This window comes from Salvia hispanica, chromosome 1 (assembly GCF_029641045.1).
Source record: "Salvia hispanica isolate PSC_SH4W2 chromosome 1, Shi_PSC_v1, whole genome shotgun sequence".
In the NCBI taxonomy this organism is placed as follows: Eukaryota; Viridiplantae; Streptophyta; class Magnoliopsida; order Lamiales; family Lamiaceae; genus Salvia; species Salvia hispanica.
In genome coordinates this window covers 4470688-4491006 of record NC_142692.1, presented here as the reverse complement: position 1 = coordinate 4491006, position 20319 = coordinate 4470688, and the positions used below count along the sequence as shown (strand labels likewise).

The window sequence follows — 20319 nt, the reverse complement described above, 5'->3', positions numbered from 1 at the left end:
AGAGAGAGAAAACTCGTTAAAACAAGTGGTGCAAATGAAAATGAAACTAAAATCGCGTATATATAGGTTTTCAAAAAAAAATTTAAAAAAAAACGAAAATAGGCGCTGGCCGATTGGCACGCCACAATGGCGGCCATCGCATCGGCCAGCGCCCCTGAATCGGCTAGCCCACGCCGATTTTCTGGCCGATTCGCCGCTGGCCGACTGCAATGGTTCGGCTAGCCGATCGGCTAGCGACGCGAATCGGCTAGCCGACATTGTGGATACTCTTAAGAGACAAGAGAATATTATATAATAGCAAGCTTCTTGACATATCTAAATAGCAATTTATTTAGGAGATTCGTATATAAAATTGACAAGACAAGGGCACTACTAAAGAATTATGTTTCAAAAGGCATCAGGGTTTTACCTAAATGTATGCTCCAAACTTGTGCAAAATACTCCTATTATTCGATAGTACATTAAAATTGGTTCCAACTTGCAACAAGATATAATAATAAAATGGAATATAACATGTATATATTATCCATGTGACACATGGATTTAAGAAATGCATTGACAAACTGGTTAATACTACATAGAAAGACATGTGATGTGAATGAAATATAAAGAAATAGAAAGACATGTATCCCACGATAAGCATTGAATTGATTAAAATATGAACCCCATGACCAAATCCAAACTCTTGATCACAAAAATGGGACAGAGACACATCTCAATAGGCATCGCCGTGATTCTAGCCGTGGCCCTTCTGGCCGGCATGGCGACGGCCCAATCCAGCAAATGCACAACCATAATCAAGAACGTGCCATTATGCATCAGACGCCGCTCACTCTGCTGCTTAGATATAAGTATAATCAAACTGGCGATACGCCCGAAATGCTTGTGCGAGGCTATCAATAGCGACAAAAGCGAAATTGCATATGTGAGGATCACACTCGGCAAATGCGACATCCCACTCCCCTCTCCCGGCCTATGCGAGAGCATGCGCGAGAGCGAGAGTAAGGAACTTCATCCAAATTAAATCTATCACCATTTTTTCCGCTTAATGTTTTCTCTCAATGTGCAGCTCTTGCACCAGCACCAGCACCAGCACCAGCACCAGAACTAGCACCACCGGCCGATTCTTCCGAAGTCGACGACTAAGGTAACTATTGCAAATATAATACTGATCATTCCAACTCAGCTTTCATCTGACTTTCAAAATGTTGATGGCAGGGGATCTAACATGCAAGGACCAACTTCAATTCAACTTAATTATAAGTTTGGGTGTGCTGTTAATTTACACTTCCTTCTTTTCCATGCCTTGATTTCATCTATACATATCTTGCCTTGTATTGTTTGTGTGATTTTTATGTTTATTCTCATTTTGTTGTACCACACTATTTTGCTACTTTCTTCTCTTGCTAATAAAACTTTTTCATTTTGTTGTGTTTAAATTTGCAACATCATAGTATTTTATTAATCCAACTAAACTACATCAAAATTTCAGAAAATAAAACGTGGGATATGGCTTGTCTAAATAGGAGTGTATATATATGTTTATGCAATTAAGTATTGAATATGCATATAACGTATTTATATATTATCCAGGTGTGACACCTGAATTTAAGAAACGGAAGATGGTTGCAATGATAAATTTGTTGAGGAAAGAGTGATGATTAATATATACACAGTTGCATACATGTTAGTAGCCAAGTGAAGGAATTAAAAATAAATACTTCTTTCGTCCGTGAATAGGAAATGTTAAGAAATGAGTGGAAAAAGTTAGTAGTAGTATATTGACTCCACTTGTATATATTAATTTTTTAATTAAATGTGAATGCAATGAGTTAATGAGTATGAGACCTATTTTCCCTATTGGCGGACAGAGGAATTACAAATTAAATTCTGCCAACCTGCATATGACGTAGAGAAACATTGAGGCATGATTAATTAACAATGCCAACTTTAATTATGAAGAATTAGCTAAACCAAATGTGTTGACATGTAAAACAGCAGCTAAAAGTTATAGCACAATATCTTTTTTCTCTTTATTACTATCAAGATAAGATTAATTACAAATTCTATATTAATAAACATTAATTTCCTCTTAGGGCGTTTGTTGGATACCAAACGAGTGATTAGTAGATTAAGTTAGTAAGTATATATCGAAGTAAAGCATTAATGATTGTTTACAAATTTATTGTACAATTAAGTTGGGTTTACAATATATATGTAGGAAAATTACAATCCAAAAAAGGGAAACCACATCAATAAATCATCTAGTCATCTAGAACTATTGATTCATAGTATTTGAAAAAACAACTTTACTAGTAGATGATTAGTTTTAAATCTTGACATCATCCCTCAAAAAACTATAGATAAACATATCCCTAATCTGGCCTTTATTAAAGCCATACTTCCTCAGAAAACCTTCCTTCACAAAACCAACCTTTTCTAGAACCTTCTGAGAGCCCAGATTGTCCTCCTCAACCAAGGCCTCCAGCCTCACCAGAGATGGAAAGCTCTGAAAAACACAAGGGATGGCCATCTTCAGAGACGCGGTGGCGAAGCCCCGCCCCCAGTAACCGCTTCCGACTGCGTAGCCTATGTGGGCCCGGTGCCGGTCATCGCCGGACTCCGGCCGCACGGAGATGTAGCCGATGGAGCGATCGTGGAGGCAGATGGAGCGGCGCCATGGGTGAGGAATGGCTACCTTTTGGAGGTGTGATAAGGCTTCTTCTCTGGTGGCGATGCTGTTCCATCGGAGGTACCGGGTCACCTTGTCGTCGCCCGCCCAAGACAGGAAGTCGTCGGCGTCGCTCTCTTTGAACGGCCGGATAGAGATTCTTGACTCCATTGTTTGTTTGTGTTGTAGTATGAAATTAGTTGATTTGTTGTGATAAGATAAATGATTGTTGGAGTAGTTGACTGGGTTTTGCGTAATTGACTTTGTATGTTAGTTAAAGGAAATAGTTTTATACTACAACGTGCCGACTCATCTTTTAATTTTGAGTGAATTACATTTTTAGGCTTTATACTTTTAGCGATCAACATTTGCGGTACCTATACTTGTAAAATATTATTTGCGGTACTCAGCCTATACTACTTGCTCATTTCAAGTGCTTTTTCACTTTTTGACTAATTTTTAGACAAAAACACCCCTAAAGACCTAAAGGGCATTTTTATACATCACTCTTTAAAAGTAGGGTCATTTACTTACATTGAAATACATGTATATTATTTCAAATTCCTACTTCCTTTATTTCCTTTGTTCTTTCTCGTCTCTTATTCATTATTAAGTCTTATTTTTCATTCTTCTTTTTCCTCCATCTTTCTTCTTCTTTATAAATCTTATTACTTCATTTCTTTTTCATAATTTTTCTTTCTTCTTATTTATAAAGTCTTATTTCTTTACCTTTCCACTCTCATATTCCTATGTCTTCTATTATGTACGAATTCTTTTTTCCTCCATATTTCTTCTTCTATATAAATCTTATTTCTTCATTTATCTTTCCTAAATTTTCTGTCTTATTTATAAAGTCTTATTTCTTCTACCTTCCCACTCCCATAACTTCTTCTCCACTTTTCATGCCAAATCATTAAGTACAGAACATATATGCCTGCCTAAATCAATTAAATATCTTGGTTGGGAAATCAAAGAGTCGGAAAATGGCGCCTAAAGTAATGTGCAAAAATGTCCTTTAGGCCTTTGGGGGTGTTTTTGTCTGAAAAATTGGTCAAAAAGTAAAAAAGCACCTGAAACGAGCAAGTAGTATAGTCTGGATACCACAAATGATATTTTGCAAGTATAGGTACCGCAAATGTTCGTCGCTGAAAGTATAGAGCCTAAAAATGTAATTCACTCTTTAATTTTCCCTCTTCATTTTGAGGTAGTACTACTAATTAATACTAATACAAGGCAAATCTTGCATCAATCAAGGATCTCTTTAGGCAGCATGACTCTAAAAACAGCATAGTGATGATTCAAGCTCCTCTCTCCTTGCAATCTGTGGACACTTCCCAAAGCGCCGTCGTTTGGGTTTGGGAAAGCATAGAACACTCGCCTGATTCTCTGATGCACAATCGCCATTGAGCACCTGAAGTTAGAGAATGGTCAGAGAAACGAAAGTGATCAACGAAAGAAGAGGTTAAAGCTACATTGAACGCCCCACATACACAAAAGAGATAAGTTTGTTTGTGTAAGAGAGAGGCTATAGCAAGTAGAGTACTCACATAGCACACGGCTCCCACACAAAGTAGATGTCGTAGCCAGTACACAGATAAGGCCTTGTTGGGTCATATCTGGAACCATTCATGTTGCAATCTGATAATTCATCATTCTTTACCTGAAATAAAATATAGCATTTGAGCAAAGTCGAGAAATGTCCACAAGAAACATAAGATGGAGTAAGTAGGTTTCAGATAGCTTTTGCTCAGCCAAACACAGCATTGGTCATCTTCACCTTTTGTCTTTTTAAGGGAGAGCCGGTTGGGGCTAGCACTTTCTGATCTTCTTGAACACAATCTGCACCTTGTGGGTTCATAGGAAAAAGATGTCTGTCTCTTGCAGCAGAAGCCTCGATTGCCACTATGGCTGCATGTCGTAAAGGATGCCAAGAATCCGAATTCGAATGCAATCGCTGCTCGAGCCATCCCCAAGGATGTAAACAAGAGACTTCCATATATGATTGCTTCGCTTCATTGGATGATAAATCATTTCCCATTTCGTTAGGGCCACCCTGTATAGTTGTTTCGTGATCTTTAGAACAGCATGACTCCTTGCTACTACCTTTAGGACCAGGATAAAAGACCTCATCACATGAGCTAGCAACGGTTTCTCCTGATAAAGGATCCACTATAACAGCAGCATTGACAAGCTGACAACAAAATTGAGCTTAAACTAATCAGAACTAGAGAAGGAAAATAAAAAAGAAGGAATTGTGAGTAATAAATTATAAGGTCAATAAACGGTAGGAAGAGAAGACAAGGAGGATATGAAACCAGAGATAAAATAAAAATAAAGAAACAATAAGATGATAATGCCTACTCCTCCATTAACAAGATCAGAGTATAGAGCTACAAGGCCATTTTCTTCCCACTGGACAAAACAGTGGCATATTACTTTGCAAATTGGCTCCAACCAAGTACGATAAGTTCACACTTCAGATTTGATAAACATAATACTTTCAGATTTAAATTCTAGGTATAAAAACTAGCAAGGAATTCCTTCATTGAAAATATGAGCTAAGAAGATGATTTTTTTTATGCGAACAAGATATACGAGAGAAACCATAAAATTTGCCAGGCTGGAAGAGAAAGAAGCATTTGGTGTGCATTTAGTATAGGATTATAGATCAGAACATACCGAAGCGCCGGATTTCGCCATGTTAACTGCATGTTTCATAAATTTGAGAATAGATAATGAATCCGCCTCCGAGAATCCAGTTATGCCATCAATATTGCTGTTACATGAAGAAACTTAGAACTTCGAGCTCATGTTAAAGCACTATTAGTTGATATCTTTAATAACTTACAATGTAGGTGGATGGAAGGAAGTTGGCCACAATTTGCATTGTTCTTCCCATTCTTCTTTTGTTGTTGCGGCATATTTGCATACCTAAACCAATCAGGGTGGCGTTGGCAAAAAAATTTATGTAAACGGGAACATATGCTTACAATGAAATGACTTAGATTTGAAACATGAGTAACGAGATACCATAGCATTTTGAGAAAGTTGATTTAACAAAATATCTCTTTCAATGATTTCAAATGTTAACAATAAACTGTAGAGTGCAATGTAATTCAACTGCATCAGCATGCATGGCAGGTTGTATTATGATTTTAGATACATGGAATTGTTCAGACAGGAACTGGCATCGATTAAGATGATAAAACGATGACCCACTTTTGTAGTGAAAGTACTCAACTGGTACGCATTCATAAGCCCCAGCACATCCTCTGGTATATAGTTAGACTCAGCATTGCTTCCATGATCCATGCATAAAATCACAAATAATTGACTCTTTCCTGTCAGGGTAAATGTGCTGTCTTAGATCATACATATTAATATCTGTATGATCAAGCAGAAAATACAAGAAATATATGGAAAAGTAATTAAGTACTCCGCGTGCATAGGATGTGATAATCATATTTCTCCTTGGCCTTATGAACATGCATGCCTACTCAAAAAGCCAAAACATTACTTCCTTGGTATTTCAGTATTCTGAGTAAATACAGTTGAACTACATCAACAATGAACTAACTTGTAGCATAACATATACTTTGACAAAACTAACCACTAGTCCGATCCCCCTATGTATAATTGCATATAAAATTATGAATGAAAAAATAAAAATTGAAAAGCAATTTAGCAAAGAAAGTAACATAGAAGACCTGCAACTACCTCCATCAAGAAAAGTCTTTTTTATGCGCTTCACATGGCGGAGGCCTTCCAGGGGAGCTATATGATTTAGCTTTCTGGACACAAATTTGAAATAAAATAAACAACATATCAATATAAGGTTAAAGTAACTAATTTATGAACCAAACCAGCACACCTGACTATAGTATTCGCATGCTTAGCATCAATTGCGGAAGCCAGTACATCCACTGCATATACAGAATACAAAGAAATAAAGCCCAATCAAACAAAGAAAACGACATAATCATCCCATATATTCCAACCAGTATAAAGAATCACAAAAATATATACCCGTAGGCTGGTGGTCGGGACAAATCGGAGGCTTTTCAGGAATGTGAACAATTTCCCAGCAGTCTGATGAGCCTACAGTTTTTCCTTCAGCACTTCCCATCATCCTCTGGCTCTGAGATTAAAACATATACACCTATTACTGAAAGCTTCAGCATAAGCTGCTATTAAAAAGCTGAGCAGGTTGGTCTTAGCGATTCGAAAACATATAAAGTGCTACATTCTAATCTGCGAAGTCAAGCAACATTACATGAATAGTGCTGCTTCTATAGCTCCTAAAACCATTCATACACTCCTAATTTTGCAAGTAAAGCAACATTACATGAATAATACTGCTTCAATAGCTCATAAAATCATTTGAATTGCGTACACCCTAATCTTGCAAGTCGGCCTACGATAAATGAATAACACAACACTGCTTGTGTAGCTCTTAAAAATAGGAGTTCTGCACTTCTGCATAAGGATACAAACAAAGGGAAACAGTAACTAAAAATAGAATGATTGTTTCAAGAAGTAAACGAAACAAAGAATGATAGCATCAACTTAAGAATTCAAGGCAAAAAGTGATACGTTTACATGAAAAATGGAGAGAGAAGAGAGAAGAGAGAAGAGAGAAGAGAGAAGAATCGGGTACCGGAGTTATGCAGCCGTAGCTTCGGAGTGAAAAGGGTTTGACAATGAGTATTCTAGATTGCTAAATTTAGGGATTTTAAATTTAGAGAATTATGGAAAAGTACTTTGATTTTTGATTTTTTGAATTTTTTTTTGATAAAAAATAAAAAATCCCAGATTTCACACGATTTTATTTTCTTAATTTGGATTACTGTAGTCGTGAATTGTCAAATAGAAGAAGCCAACACAGAGATTTCAGTCGATTGGAAGAAGAAAAAGGCGTGAGCATGCCAGGTGGCAACGCCCCCCAACCTCCCCACTCCGCCCCCTCCAACCACCGCAAATCCCGATGGGAGTCGTCCGCCGCCGCTTCCTCCAAATCCAAACCCTCTCCTAACCCCGCCGCAATCCCTCCGGCTCCGAACAACAAAGTTTCCAATAGGCCCCTGCCCCAACCGCCGAAGCCGGGGCCTGAGAACCCATCTCCAAGGCCCGGAAATCCCAATTCCGCAGCAGGGCCGAGCTCGGTCTACCCTTTCAACGATCCGCCACCTCCCCCATCTTATGGATTTCACATGCTCGACCGCCGCAGCATCGTCCTCGCCGACGGCTCCGTGCGGTCTTACTTCGCTTTGCCCCCTGATTATGAGAATTTCGCTCATATGCCGCGGCCCGCACACCGGCCCGGATTCATTGCACAGAGCGAATTCGGGCTTGATCGCCCCCCTTTTCCGATGAGCCCTGATTTCCTAGGTCCTGATGGTAGGGCTCGGAATCCGAATGTGGGACTTGAGAATTCTTTGAAAAGGAAGTTTGGGGAAGATGAGAGGGGCGGAAGGGATGATGGGTTTGATAGGCAAAGGCAACAGCTACTGCAGTATGGTAATGTGAACGGGCCGGGCCCCAGTGTTGGGTACGGATTGGGAAGAGGTGATGATATGAGAGCTGCTAAGACCATGAGATATAATGAGGGGAGTTCGAGCAAGCTTAGGCATAGTGAGGTTGATCAGAATGCATTGAAGGTGGCATTTTTGCATTTTGTGAAGTTGGTTTTTGAGACTCCAAATCAGAAAAAGAGTTTTTTGATGGACGGGAAACAGGGGCCTCTACCATGTCTTGCCTGTCGCAGGTCTGATGTTGTTTTATTATGGTTACAGTTGCAATTGTTTGTTTAGTAATATCTGCTTTTTCGACCTGATTGTTTGGATCATAAATGCTCTTAGTTGACTTGTGTGACTCAAGTATCTGTTTTACATGTTCATGTACATTTTTGATAGTATTTTGGAGCAATAGCTAGATTATTGTGCAATAGCGAAGTGGCTTATGGTGTTTCTCTAGACACTTTAGATATTGTTATGCTCGGCTAGTTTGGAAGTTCACAAAGTTTATCAGGTGTATCTGAATTTATGTAGGTCGATTTTCTTTGACTAATATCTTATTTCATGCTTGTTTGAAGCTTTGATCTGTTGAGAGTTTTTGACTGATAGTGCTTCTTTTTTTTTACTAAAAGGAATTAAAGATTACCTTGTAACATAATTGAATATATGCAATGTGCAGGAAACACTTTATTATTGCATTACAATTTCATAGGCTTGCTTAGCTAGCGCTTCTAAATTTGGTGTGGGGTGATAATCTGATATTAATTGTTGTAACGACCTACTCTGATTAAATCTTCTGAAGGATGAGACAGAGATCTCTCACCTACACCTTATGTTTATGTTTTGTTGAATCTTTTCATATTCTACTTCTGATTTCTGAGACCATGCTGCAGCAGTAAGCTCCACTTTATAGTCAAGCATCCTATCCTAGTTCTAATAGTGTCTGTCACACTCTCGGGTGTTTGTCTAAGTACAATGATTAAAATTTCAGCATGGCAGAGTTTCAAAGCTTTTACTCTTACAAGGATGACACTTTTTTGTGAGTTAACACTTTGGATCCTGTCTTATGAGTGATGAGACATGCCTTGTGCTATGGATCGAGCTTTTGTTTCAAACTTTAGTTGCTTTTGTTTCAAATTCCATTCCTTGCATGACCACTTCCATGATACTGGCATATGATATTGGATCTGATTGCAAATTCCTTCGATATAGCCTTCAAGGAATCGTATATTTTAAGGCTTAGATTTTTGTGCTTTCTTTTCAATTCTACTCCAAGTCTAGTACACTAACAGCTATACTTTTCGTCCACTTGCAAAAAGCCTATACTGTTAGGCCAATTGCAAACAGTCTCACTCTTCAGAATTGTTTTATTCAGTCTTCCTATATTGTTCAAAGTATTTGTTTCTTGATTCCTTTCTGGTTGCTTTCTCTAGCCAGAAGTGTTAAATTATTTCTCATTTTTTGACATAAATATCTGCAGGACTTTGTTTGCTCTTTTGTACTAAGCCAACCTTATGTGGTTACACAGTAGATTATGATGCTTTTCAAGTCCTGATCATTTGTTTTTCAGTGCCAATCTTAGCCTTTTACTCATTTATTCTCTTGCCTAGGCACGTGCCTTTCATATTTATTACAGAATAGGTTGGAGTAATTTGATTCAACATATTCTTGGAATCAATTCACACCAATCTTGTTACCTGAATCTTGAGTTATTTTTGGCTTGTAAGAATTAGATTTGTATGTATGGTGTAATTTTAGAGCCACTTAGTGTTTTCCTAGTTCTGTTATGACTCTTTAACATACAGCAGCCTCTACATTTTGGATATGCAATTCCCGAGTCAACAGCATATACAGGACCCATTGCTTATTTTCAACCTCACTGTCGACTATGTCATCACTATAAAAAACTTGCCCACGATATTCACAGTTGTGCTTAAATTAGATCTCAATTTTGATGTTCCTGTGAAAACAGTGTGAAGTGATAATGCTAAGGTGTATTTGCCTGAACAACTTTGCTCTTATATAATGCATAATGGCATTCTGCATCAAACATCATGTTTTGATACACCTCCCCAAAATGGTTTAGTTGAAAGAGAAAATAGACATCTTCATGAAACAGAAACAGTCAGGGCTCTGTTGTTTAGGATTCAAGTTCCTAAACACTCTTGAGTTGATGATGTCTCCACAACATGCTAGTATTTCATGTTATTTTCCCTCTAAATCTCTATATTTCAAATGAACCTAGGATATTTGGGTGTGTTTGTTTTGTTCGGGATGTTAGACCTCACGTTACCAAATTGGATCCCAAGTCTTTGGAGTGTATCTTTTTAGGATATCTTGGGTGCAAAAGGGGTATCAGCTTTGTTACTTCCTAGCCTTAACAAATATCATCTGTCATCTGATGTCTTCTTATCAGATTACAGTATTACACTCCAATTCCTTTTCCTTCCCTGTACCTCCCAAAGAAAATGAAATTTCAAATTAGATGAATCCCAAATTGTCGTGTAAGCTTATCCATGCATTTATGCACTCTTTGAATAGAAATATGTTTTCTGCAAGATCCCGACTTTTGTACTTTGTTAACTCCAAGACACCCTTATAAACTATAAGGCTGTCTTCCTAAGGTGCTGCTAAATGGATGGATCTTATCATCCATGAATGATAAATCATAGATCGAACCACCGGATCCGAAAAATTTGCTGCTACTATATAGCTTAAGTATCGGCTAAGTTCATGAATTGGAGATAAGCGGACCGATGACATCCGCCGCAGGGTAAACTACCGCCTTTCATTCCCCCAACTGATTCTATTTGTAGAGGGCAATGATAGACAATAACTCCCCTCCCAACACAGTTACAACTTTCATCGTACTATGCTCTCCAAAGAGCAACTAAGGATTCTTGTAGGTGTGATAGTGGAACTGTTGACAGATAAATCACCTTTACTGGCACTCTGTGACTCTACAGAACTACAATTGTGAGACATCTTCACCATAATTCTCATCGGAATTAGGTTTGATCATCTTTATAACAAGCTAGAGGCATGCTATAATTAGATTTGTCTATATGGTATAACTTTTAGAGAAACTTAGTGCTTTCCTAGTTAGTTAGGATTCTTGTGTATATTAGGTGCTTTCACCATACATGAATATATGGAAATTTCCAAGTATCATGTTTCTACCTTTGATTTTAACATGGTGGTATTTTGATACAAAATCTAGTTGGCTAGTGCCTCTACTCAAATGAATTTATTTTTTATGGTTCCTACTTTGTTGTCTTATTAAGCTCAAGAATTATAGATTCGGTTACATCTTATGATCCTTCCAAATGAATGTTCCGTATATTCTTCTCTTTTATTTTACAGTGGAGTTACTCGAATTTGTGTATGTAGTGCCTGTGCCGGTGCAAGAATATAAATTCTCTGTGATGCCATATAATGAAGTAGTTTTGTGTTTAAATTTTCTATTGTTTAATCGGTCTGTATTCCTAAAGGTATCTGGATTTGTATCTTAGGATAATTAACAAAGCCATTGCATACGATGCACAGATCATTGTTTACTGGATTAGGATTGTATTAGTATATCTAACTGATTTACTGCTTTGGATTCCTCAGAAAGACTTTAAAGTTGATTGAGTGCACAATTAGGTCTTACTATCTCTTCCTCCAGCTATCTTATTTTGCTTCTAGCTCACAATTTTTACCTACTACTTTTCTTACTAGCACTGACAAATTATTCATAGATATCTCCTTGTTGAGATAGGAATTGAGTGACTGCAAAGGCTGCCTGCTGCCTCTTTAATCTTTATTCTGTGTGCCTAAACCTCAATTGAATGATTTATGTGCTTGTCAATGCAGCTGTGGCTTGACCGGTATGACTGGCTGTATAGTAGGCTTTAACTTGTAAGTGATTTGTGATGATGCCACTGGTCAGGGATATTGAGTTTAATATCAAGATGTATATTGTACTGGTTAGGTTCTCATATTATTTTCTCTATTCCTTGCTTGTAAGTTAAACCAGTCAGCATATGGTTGAGTACCTTTAGTATGATTAAATTTTTAGATGCAATGTATGTCAAACATTGTTCCTCACAGTGACAAATATCTGATGAGGTTGTATGTGTGTGAAAATTCGTGAATATTCCAATTTGTTTTATTGGTGTAAAAATAAAATTCCAGCAGTAAAATTGTATCTGCTGGAATTTGAACACAACTTGAATTCTCCAGCCAGATGCAGATATTGCTAAATTTACCATCGTATTATCTTGATATTTTCTTGACTTGTCCCGGTGTCTGAGGCGACTACACGGTTTTGACATGGAAATATAGGTCTTCGAAAGATTTTCCAGACGTGCACAGTCTTGTCATGCATGCATACAACTCGGAAAGTGCTGGCTCACTTGTGGATCATCTGGCTTTTCACAAGGCTTTGTGCATTCTAATGGGCTGGAACTATTTGACGCAACCTAATAACTCCAAAGCCTATCAGAATCTTTCTGTTAATGATGCAGAAGCAAACATTGATGATCTGATTGTGTGGCCGCCTACTGTTTTAATTCATAATACCATCACGGGAAAAAATAGCGAAGGACGCATGGAAGGTTTAGGAAACAGAGCAATGGATAGTATGCTTAGAGGTATCGCACACTCCCATTCTCTGTCGGTTTTCATCTGTTCGTGAATGAGATTTTCTATTTGTCATCTTTGGTGGCTAATCAATAGTGGTTTTGCCTATACAGTAGTAAAGCATTCTATAAAGTGTTTTTTCTCTTCATCTAGAAGAATCATCATCTATGCTGTTTTACATCTTAGTAAGTTACAACTTTATGTGACCTGAATAAGTTTGTCACAATTATAGTTGTATCAGTGAGGAACTATAGACTGGTGGTTACCTAAGTGAATTCAGATCTACAAACTGTTTCCACCACCTCCACCCAATTAATTAATAGGTGATCATGAACTATACTTACTGTCATGTATCTTCCATTTTAGGGCTATATGGCTCTCGTTTTTTCAGTGTGGAAGCACTAAAATATACTTACTGATTCAGAATCATCAGTCTCTGGCATGACCTGCTGATTTTCTTAATTTATAGTAGTAGCATTAGAACATACTAGAACAACGAGTTGGTGTGTCGGATCATAGTCTGATTCTATTTACCATATAGACCACTTTCGTGAAGAGGGTATCCCTTCTATAACACTTTCATCTCATTGTTGTGTATCTGCATTTGCTCTTAGATTTGGGGATGGAAATGAACTGTTGGTTCATGTTGCTGGCCAATATGCATTTATACTTGCTGCTAAGTTATTAGTCTGTGTAATCATCTTTATTTCAATTCTGATCCTTATGGAGGTCAAAAATATGTTTACCTCTTAGCTTTCTTCTAGAACCCCCACTCCCCGTCTCTTCTACGGTATCAACAGGATGTATTCTACGGAATATATATATTATCATTTCCTCTTTTAAAGCGTAATATTATGTTTATGTAGGTGGCATGGTTCTCTTTATGTGGTATCAAATTGTGATTGATATGTCTTGACGACCGAATTGAATTATGGTTACGAAGTATAGGGATCCTCATGCCAGTTTTTTCACTTGTGTCTTTCAGATCTTGGGTTCACTAGTGGAAAGTCGATGTCATTGTTTGCAAGAGAAGGCCATCTTGGCATGCACGCAGTGAAGTTCGCAGGTGACGAATCGGGGCTCAAGGAGGCTCGGAGGCTTGCTGATTATTTTGAGAGACAGAGACTAGGGCGGAAGAGCTGGGCCCATCTGCAACCCCTAACACTTTCCAAGGACGACGAGAAAAACCCGAATCTCGTGAAATTGGATCCCAGAACCGGAGAGAAGAAGAGGGTGTTTTATGGGCATCTAGCTACTGTTGCCGATCTGGACAAGATTACGTTTGAGCTCAAGAAGAAGGTCTCGATCGTGAGTGCACGGGAGCTCACACATCGCACATGATCCGTGTCTCGTTCCGGTGAGTAGGTACCACACGTCTTTACGTTACATTATGATGCAGTTTATGTATGAAATTATTTGTGACTGGAGATGATGACAAGAAGCAAGAATTGCTTGTAATCTGGTAACTCTTTGCCGTATTCAAGTATAACACTGCTCGTCTTGAACAAAGATTGATGTCCAAATTTTAACTTCATTTTTTCTCTTTTGACTATCTTTAATAGTGTTTGCTTTGGGCAAGCAATTAAAATGATGTTACATATTTGAAGGATTTTATTTAGCCCACCAAAGCATGTATGGTAGACTAGTCTATTTTATTGTTTTTATTTACTTATCCAAATTAAACTATGGATTGGGTAGTCATGGAACTTAGTTCACTATTTGCATATTTTAAATTATATTACTAGCTTATTTGTTTTCAAATTTACTAGGTACGGCTTTTGCACTACACCTCTATGGATAAATTAAGTCACTAATTAAGAATAAAATTGTATTTCAATAAAATGTACTATTTGATGTACTTAAGAAAATAAAAATAGATTTGTCTATTGTATTGGCATTTACTTATTAATATGGCTCTATTTCAAAGGGAATTGACATTTTGGCATAGAGAGAAAAGTCTACAATTGATAATACATTGAATGACTTAAATAATTTAACAAAATATGTGACTAATTTATTACGCTATGGTCGTCGCTTGCAATGTAGTAATACTCATTAGGCTATATTTTATTTTCTAGCTTCTATTATTCAAGAGCTACTCTACAATTCAATGTATTAATTGATTGAGGATCTTTTCATATACACATTTATCCTCGGTCCACCTACACATCTTCATTCTCTTAAACAAAAATATATCCACCAACCAAATTTATTCCTCTTTTTATGCTTGTTGACACAAAATAGTGGTATAAAATATGAAATTAAATAAAATAGTAACAACTGGATATGTAAAATGTGGGATGCTTAAATTTATTGGACCAGAAATATATGGTATCTGTAGATTTGTACTATGTCGAATGACATGTCACCATAGACATAACTAACAAAACCACAATAAAAAAATCTAATGATTTGTGGAAAAGATAGTAATATGGACTAAAAAATGAGATAACAATTCTCTGTGGTCTATATTGAGTGAATTCCATGTCATGAAATTGCCCTTTCAGACTACGTAACGACGCCACAATGTTCGTCTTACACAATGCAAGAATTCTAGTGTTTAATTTTGTTAATTTCCTAAAGATTTTTATGAGTTGTTATCCTACCTTAAATCTCATTGAAGGACGCGTAATTATGACTTTTAAATCATAATGAAACAACAATATATAAAGATTCTACGCATGACAATGTTCTTCTCATCGTGTGATTTGTCCTCGATATTCTAATTTGTCACGCAGGGTTAAATTTGGGCAAAATATGGATTTTTACGAAAATCGCTACAATAATTATGATAATACTCATTTCAAAATTTATGGAAAAAATCATTATACACCCAAAGTTGCATATTTAAGCGGTAATAACCCTTAATTTTAACTTATACTAATACTAATATGCAAATCAGCATATACCAGTGAGACTTATGCAATCCATTATAATTCATAATAGATCAAACAAACAATTTACATACATGAGAGTAGTTCCAAAACTACCAGTATACGATCTTAAAAATATTAGAATTTGTCAACTCAAAGAGCATAAATTTCTCTATCTTCTTGAATATAATTTTAAAAAGTCAGAAAATATGATTAGTTAGTGATAATTGCTGTAAACGTGAGAATATAAAAAACATATATAGCTGTACACAATGTACAATAAAGTGAGTTGGATCCAATGAAAAACAATTTTTTTAATTCATTATTGTAGAACAATATTTTATAAATTATTGGTCATACTCAACTTCCTAATCAAGAAACTATAGAATTACCCTTTAAAATTTTTTATTCCGAAATTAATAAATATCCAGCGCAATAAATTATTACCCATCGTTATCTACATATTTCTTTTTTCCACAAAAATACGTAAATTAAATATCTTCTATATTTAAAGAACCAAGACAAAGTTTAATGTATGCATCAACATCAGATTTTCAATGATTCAACAATGCGAATACAAAATATTTATCGTTGTACCCGGACAACAATTAGGCGCCATTCATTCAATAAACTTATCACTATTATTTAAATAAAAATAGTAATTATCGCCTTTCTTAGAATAAACATACTAATTTTTTTAAATTAATGTTAAGTAATTTTGGTAGATTAATTTTTTTAATGTTGTAGAAGTATATAAAATATAGGAGGTGGTCACTTCACTTCTCGTTATTTCAACAAGCAGTAGAGAAGAAGAAAAAAAAACCTACGAAAAGGTAATTAAGCTCTGATTTCTTCTCTCAATCTCATGATTCTGCTCTTACGGTTTAGTTTATGTATACTTCTTCTCTGTGCTTTGTGCTGAAAAGAAAATGGAGTGATAGATCGATTCAGCTTTTTATTTGGAAGAACAAAATAATAATAAAAATTAAGTTTAGGTTAGGTGAGGAAATGGATAAATTGTTGTTTTCATGAAAAAGGGGTTTACCTTTTTCTTGATTTTTGTATTGATTTTTTGGTAGTATCAAATTTTGGGTGTTAAAAATTGATGCAGGGTTATTTGATCTGATAAGGATAAGGTTTTTAAAGGTCAAATTTTTATTAGTTTCTTACTACTTTGTTGTGATGGATTCGTTATAGTTGCCGAGAATGTGTTTGATGTATGTCCCAATTGATCATGAACTGTTTTAATCTTTGAAGAAGCATGGTTTTCGACTTTTCGTGCATTTGTCTCAAGATTTTGTGATGATTTTACAGGATTAGTCGAGAAATATGGCTGAGGTAAAGGTTGGAATAGCTAATGATGTTACTGAAGTAAGTCTTCGCAGATTCATTGTTGTCTTTTTTTTTTTGTTTGACCAGTGATCTTTTTGTTGCTGGCATGTGGTTTATGCTAGTATGTGTGTGAGTGTGCGAATGTGCGTGTGTTTTATTTCTGTTATATGAGTTTGAAACTCAAGAAAAATAGCTAATCAATGGCTCGAAATGGTCAATCTGAGAGTACAAGTGTGTGTGTGTGTGTGTGAGTGTGAGTTTTAAAAATCTTGTTTTGTTTTTGTTCTTCCCAATTTTGGTTCTTGGCTAAGCATAGTTTCCTCATGTTGTAGTTGATTGGTAACACACCTTTGGTATACTTGAACAAAATTACCGAGGGCTGTGTTGCGCGTGTTGCTGCCAAGCTGGAGTCGATGGAACCGTGCTCGAGTGTCAAGGATAGGTATCTCATTCATTTCATGAAGGATAATTGCATACTCTTATCCTGTCAGTTTTGCTGCTGAGCTGATTTTTGTTATCTATGTTTTTCTACGTGCAGGATTGCACATAGCATGATTTCAGATGCAGAAGAAAAAGGGCTTATCACACCGGGAGTGGTACACTAACACACATCAACTAATTCAATGTTTATTTTCTGTTTATGTTTTTACCAATTTATTGATGCTCAGTTGATTTATATTTTTCTTGTTTTTCGCACTGTTCATTCTTGCTATTTTACAATTTGTTCCGAAGAGTGTCCTGATTGAACCAACAAGCGGCAACACCGGCATAGGGTTGGCCTTCATTGCAGCCGCTAAAGGATACAAGCTAATCATTACAATGCCTGCTTCCATGAGTCTTGAACGTAGAATAGTTCTCCGTGCTTTTGGTGCTGAGTTGGTGCTAACAGATCCTGCTAAGGGAATGAAAGGAGCAGTTGCAAAGGCTGAGGAGATTCGGGATAAGACACCCAACTCTTACATTTTTCAGCAGTTTGAAAATGAAGCCAACCCAAGGGTAAGTAACTTTTAGGGCACTAGATATAGTTGATACAATTTTCAATTTTCAACCGGGGAAATCTATTAAGTGATCAAAAAACATCTTCCAGATACATTACAAAACCACTGGACCTGAGATCTGGAAAGCAACAAATGGAAAAATCGATGGCTTCGTCTCTGGAATTGGCACGGGAGGCACTATTACAGGTGCAGGAAAATATTTTAAAGAACAGAACCCCGAGATAAAGGTCAGATCATCTTTTTTATTTTGTAGAATGTAGATACAGGTGGTTGATTTGATTGTGTACTGAGCTATAAGTTCTGCATAATTCAACTAACTGGTTCACTATCTATCTGTCTTAGATTTGTTAGATTATTGTGATTTTCTAACTCTCTGTTATATCTGTCTTTTAGCTATATGGTCTTGAACCAACTGAAAGTGCTATTCTGTCCGGAGGGAAGCCTGGTGAGTTCTATTAATTTTGAGAAGTGCTGAAATCATATAGCAATTCTGTTAAAATAAGTAATATCAAAATCGTGTTTTTACCGATAGGACCGGGACTTACCCATGAAATATAACAGAATATAATTTGTTATCTTATTTCCATTTTAACCAACGATAGAATTGCACTTTTTTGTTCATAACTTCATGTAATCACCTTTATCACCTGTCTTATAGTGTACTTATTAAAATTGACATTCATCAATTAGGAACATTTTTGATATAGCATACTCTTCTTCGGGTTCTACTCATCGAGACAAGCTCAACTTTTGAAAATAAAACTGTCATATAATTTCAAGACTCAAAAATCTTGCACCATTTAACTCCTCTACCCTAGTTGGTAGTACTTAATTTTAAGTTCCTCTCTTATAATTATCAGGTCCACACAAAATCCAAGGAGTTGGTGCTGGTTTCATCCCTGGTGTTCTAGATGTTGATCTCATCGATGAAGTAGTTCAAGTAAGATTCATATTCTTTCCATTCCAAATGGAATTAATTCTTTCAATCTTATCGTGTACCTTTGTTGAGCTTTAGGTGTGATGTGTTGTTAACTTGGGTGTTTATATTTCCAGGTTTCAAGCGAAGAAGCAATAGAGACTGCTAAGCTTCTTGCGGCGAAAGAAGGGTTGCTGGTAAGTCACATTACTTTAGTCTTTTTCGATAGCCAGCTTGATTTTATCAATTTATTTGGTTCATCTTTTCATGTACAAACTCAATGATGTTTCTCACTTTGATGATATGCAACAGGTCGGGATATCATCCGGTGCAGCAGCAGCATCTGCTATCAAGATTGCAAAACGTCCTGAAAATGCTGGAAAGCTCATTGTTGTAAGTCTTCTTATCCTCGTTGATAGTGAAAATACATGAAATATACTAAAAATGTCCCAACGTTTAACACTTTTCCCCAAATGTGTTCATACCAATGAAACAAAAATATCCCTAGTCGAATTTTTCTTGCTCTGAAAGTCAATATGATGCAAAACATATTTTTGTTACATCGGTAAAAGTATAACACAGTGGTAGGTGATATGATACTTGTTATTATTGTATAGTAACTGAGACTTGACTTGCAGAATTTCATTTTGTAATATGATTTCACCTTCCGTAATCATCTTGTTCAACCTTGTGTACAGGCCATTTTCCCTAGCTTTGGGGAGCGATATCTTTCTTCGGTGCTCTTTGAATCAATCAGGAAGGAGGTTGAGAACCAGCCCTTCGAGCAGTGAGCACACTCCCGTGCTATGCTACACCAATCTCTAAAGCTTTCTTTTGCGATGGAATAATGGACAGGCACCGGCTCTCTGTTTCTCACACTCACGTTTCTGAATCATCGAGAGTTGGTAGCCTTATTTTTACACACTTGCAATTGAATCTGTTCAGTTTCTGTCAAAATTTTCAGTGAAATCTGTCTGTTTCTTGGATGTTTGTAAACAACTCATTGCTTGCTTTCTTCAAAAATCAAAAGCTGTCTGTGTGCAATCATGAGTATGATTAAAAGGTTTTAGTTTCGAATTCATTGAGATGGAATGAACTGTGCTTTTACACAAACCGCCGAGTTGGGGGAGAGAACTTCACCAGTGAATAGCGGCCAAAATTTGTGGATCACTTCTCTGACCTCGTCGTTGAAATTTGTCTCGGGTTTGTTGCCTCCTCTCCGCGCTAGGAGTAAAATTTACAGATCCCTATAGGTGGAAAGTAAAATGGCAAGTTTGGAATTCTAGCATCATTTCTTGTTTGAGTTTTCAATGAAGATATCCAGTGTTATGGCTTTTAAAGAAATAAAATCTCATCTAACTCGCATGAACAGTGCGGGCTTTGCATAAAATCT

At 36.6% G+C, this 20319-nt stretch overlaps 4 protein-coding genes across 7 annotated transcripts; 2 read left to right on the top strand and 2 right to left on the bottom strand.

Moving 5' to 3' along the window:
- Positions 1-2156: 2156 nt before the first annotated feature.
- LOC148933137 (Acyl-CoA N-acyltransferases (NAT) superfamily protein) lies at positions 2157-2918 on the bottom strand. Its single transcript, XM_089068212.1, has one exon. The coding sequence runs from the start codon at positions 2840-2842 to the stop codon at positions 2330-2332; it is 513 nt and encodes a 170-aa protein (XP_088924338.1). The 5' UTR covers positions 2843-2918; the 3' UTR covers positions 2157-2329.
- An 824-nt stretch (positions 2919-3742) lies between these two features.
- On the bottom strand, positions 3743-7513 carry EMB2820 (Cytidine/deoxycytidylate deaminase family protein). Of its 4 annotated transcripts, XM_089062584.1 has the most exons (11): positions 7329-7513; positions 7017-7147; positions 6698-6809; positions 6543-6594; positions 6389-6462; positions 5891-6012; positions 5520-5602; positions 5351-5447; positions 4449-4862; positions 4219-4331; positions 3743-4082 (listed from the first exon to the last, which is right to left on the bottom strand). In XM_089062584.1, exons 3-11 carry the CDS (start codon positions 6798-6800, stop codon positions 3917-3919), a joined length of 1224 nt encoding a protein of 407 aa, XP_088918710.1. In that variant the 5' UTR covers positions 6801-6809; positions 7017-7147; positions 7329-7513; the 3' UTR covers positions 3743-3916. The 4 variants fall into 4 exon arrangements, with proteins under 4 accessions (XP_088918710.1, XP_047980929.1, XP_047980930.1 ...); XM_048124972.2 differs by lacking the exon at positions 7017-7147 and having other exon boundaries at positions 7329-7501; XM_048124973.2 differs by lacking the exon at positions 7329-7513 and having other exon boundaries at positions 7017-7308.
- A 30-nt stretch (positions 7514-7543) lies between these two features.
- Positions 7544-14407, top strand: LOC125222394 (uncharacterized). The gene is made up of 3 exons (XM_048124971.2): positions 7544-8435; positions 12511-12818; positions 13793-14407. Exons 1-3 carry the CDS (start codon positions 7594-7596, stop codon positions 14146-14148), a joined length of 1506 nt encoding a protein of 501 aa, XP_047980928.1. The 5' UTR covers positions 7544-7593; the 3' UTR covers positions 14149-14407.
- A 1959-nt stretch (positions 14408-16366) lies between these two features.
- On the top strand, positions 16367-19970 carry LOC125222397 (cysteine synthase). The gene is made up of 11 exons (XM_048124976.2): positions 16367-16513; positions 16995-17051; positions 17345-17454; positions 17551-17608; positions 17745-18008; positions 18100-18237; positions 18404-18455; positions 18871-18950; positions 19064-19123; positions 19239-19319; positions 19625-19970. The coding sequence occupies exons 2-11, from the start codon at positions 17010-17012 to the stop codon at positions 19715-19717; spliced, it is 978 nt and encodes a 325-aa protein (XP_047980933.2). The 5' UTR covers positions 16367-16513; positions 16995-17009; the 3' UTR covers positions 19718-19970.
- The last annotated feature ends 349 nt before the right edge of the window (positions 19971-20319 follow it).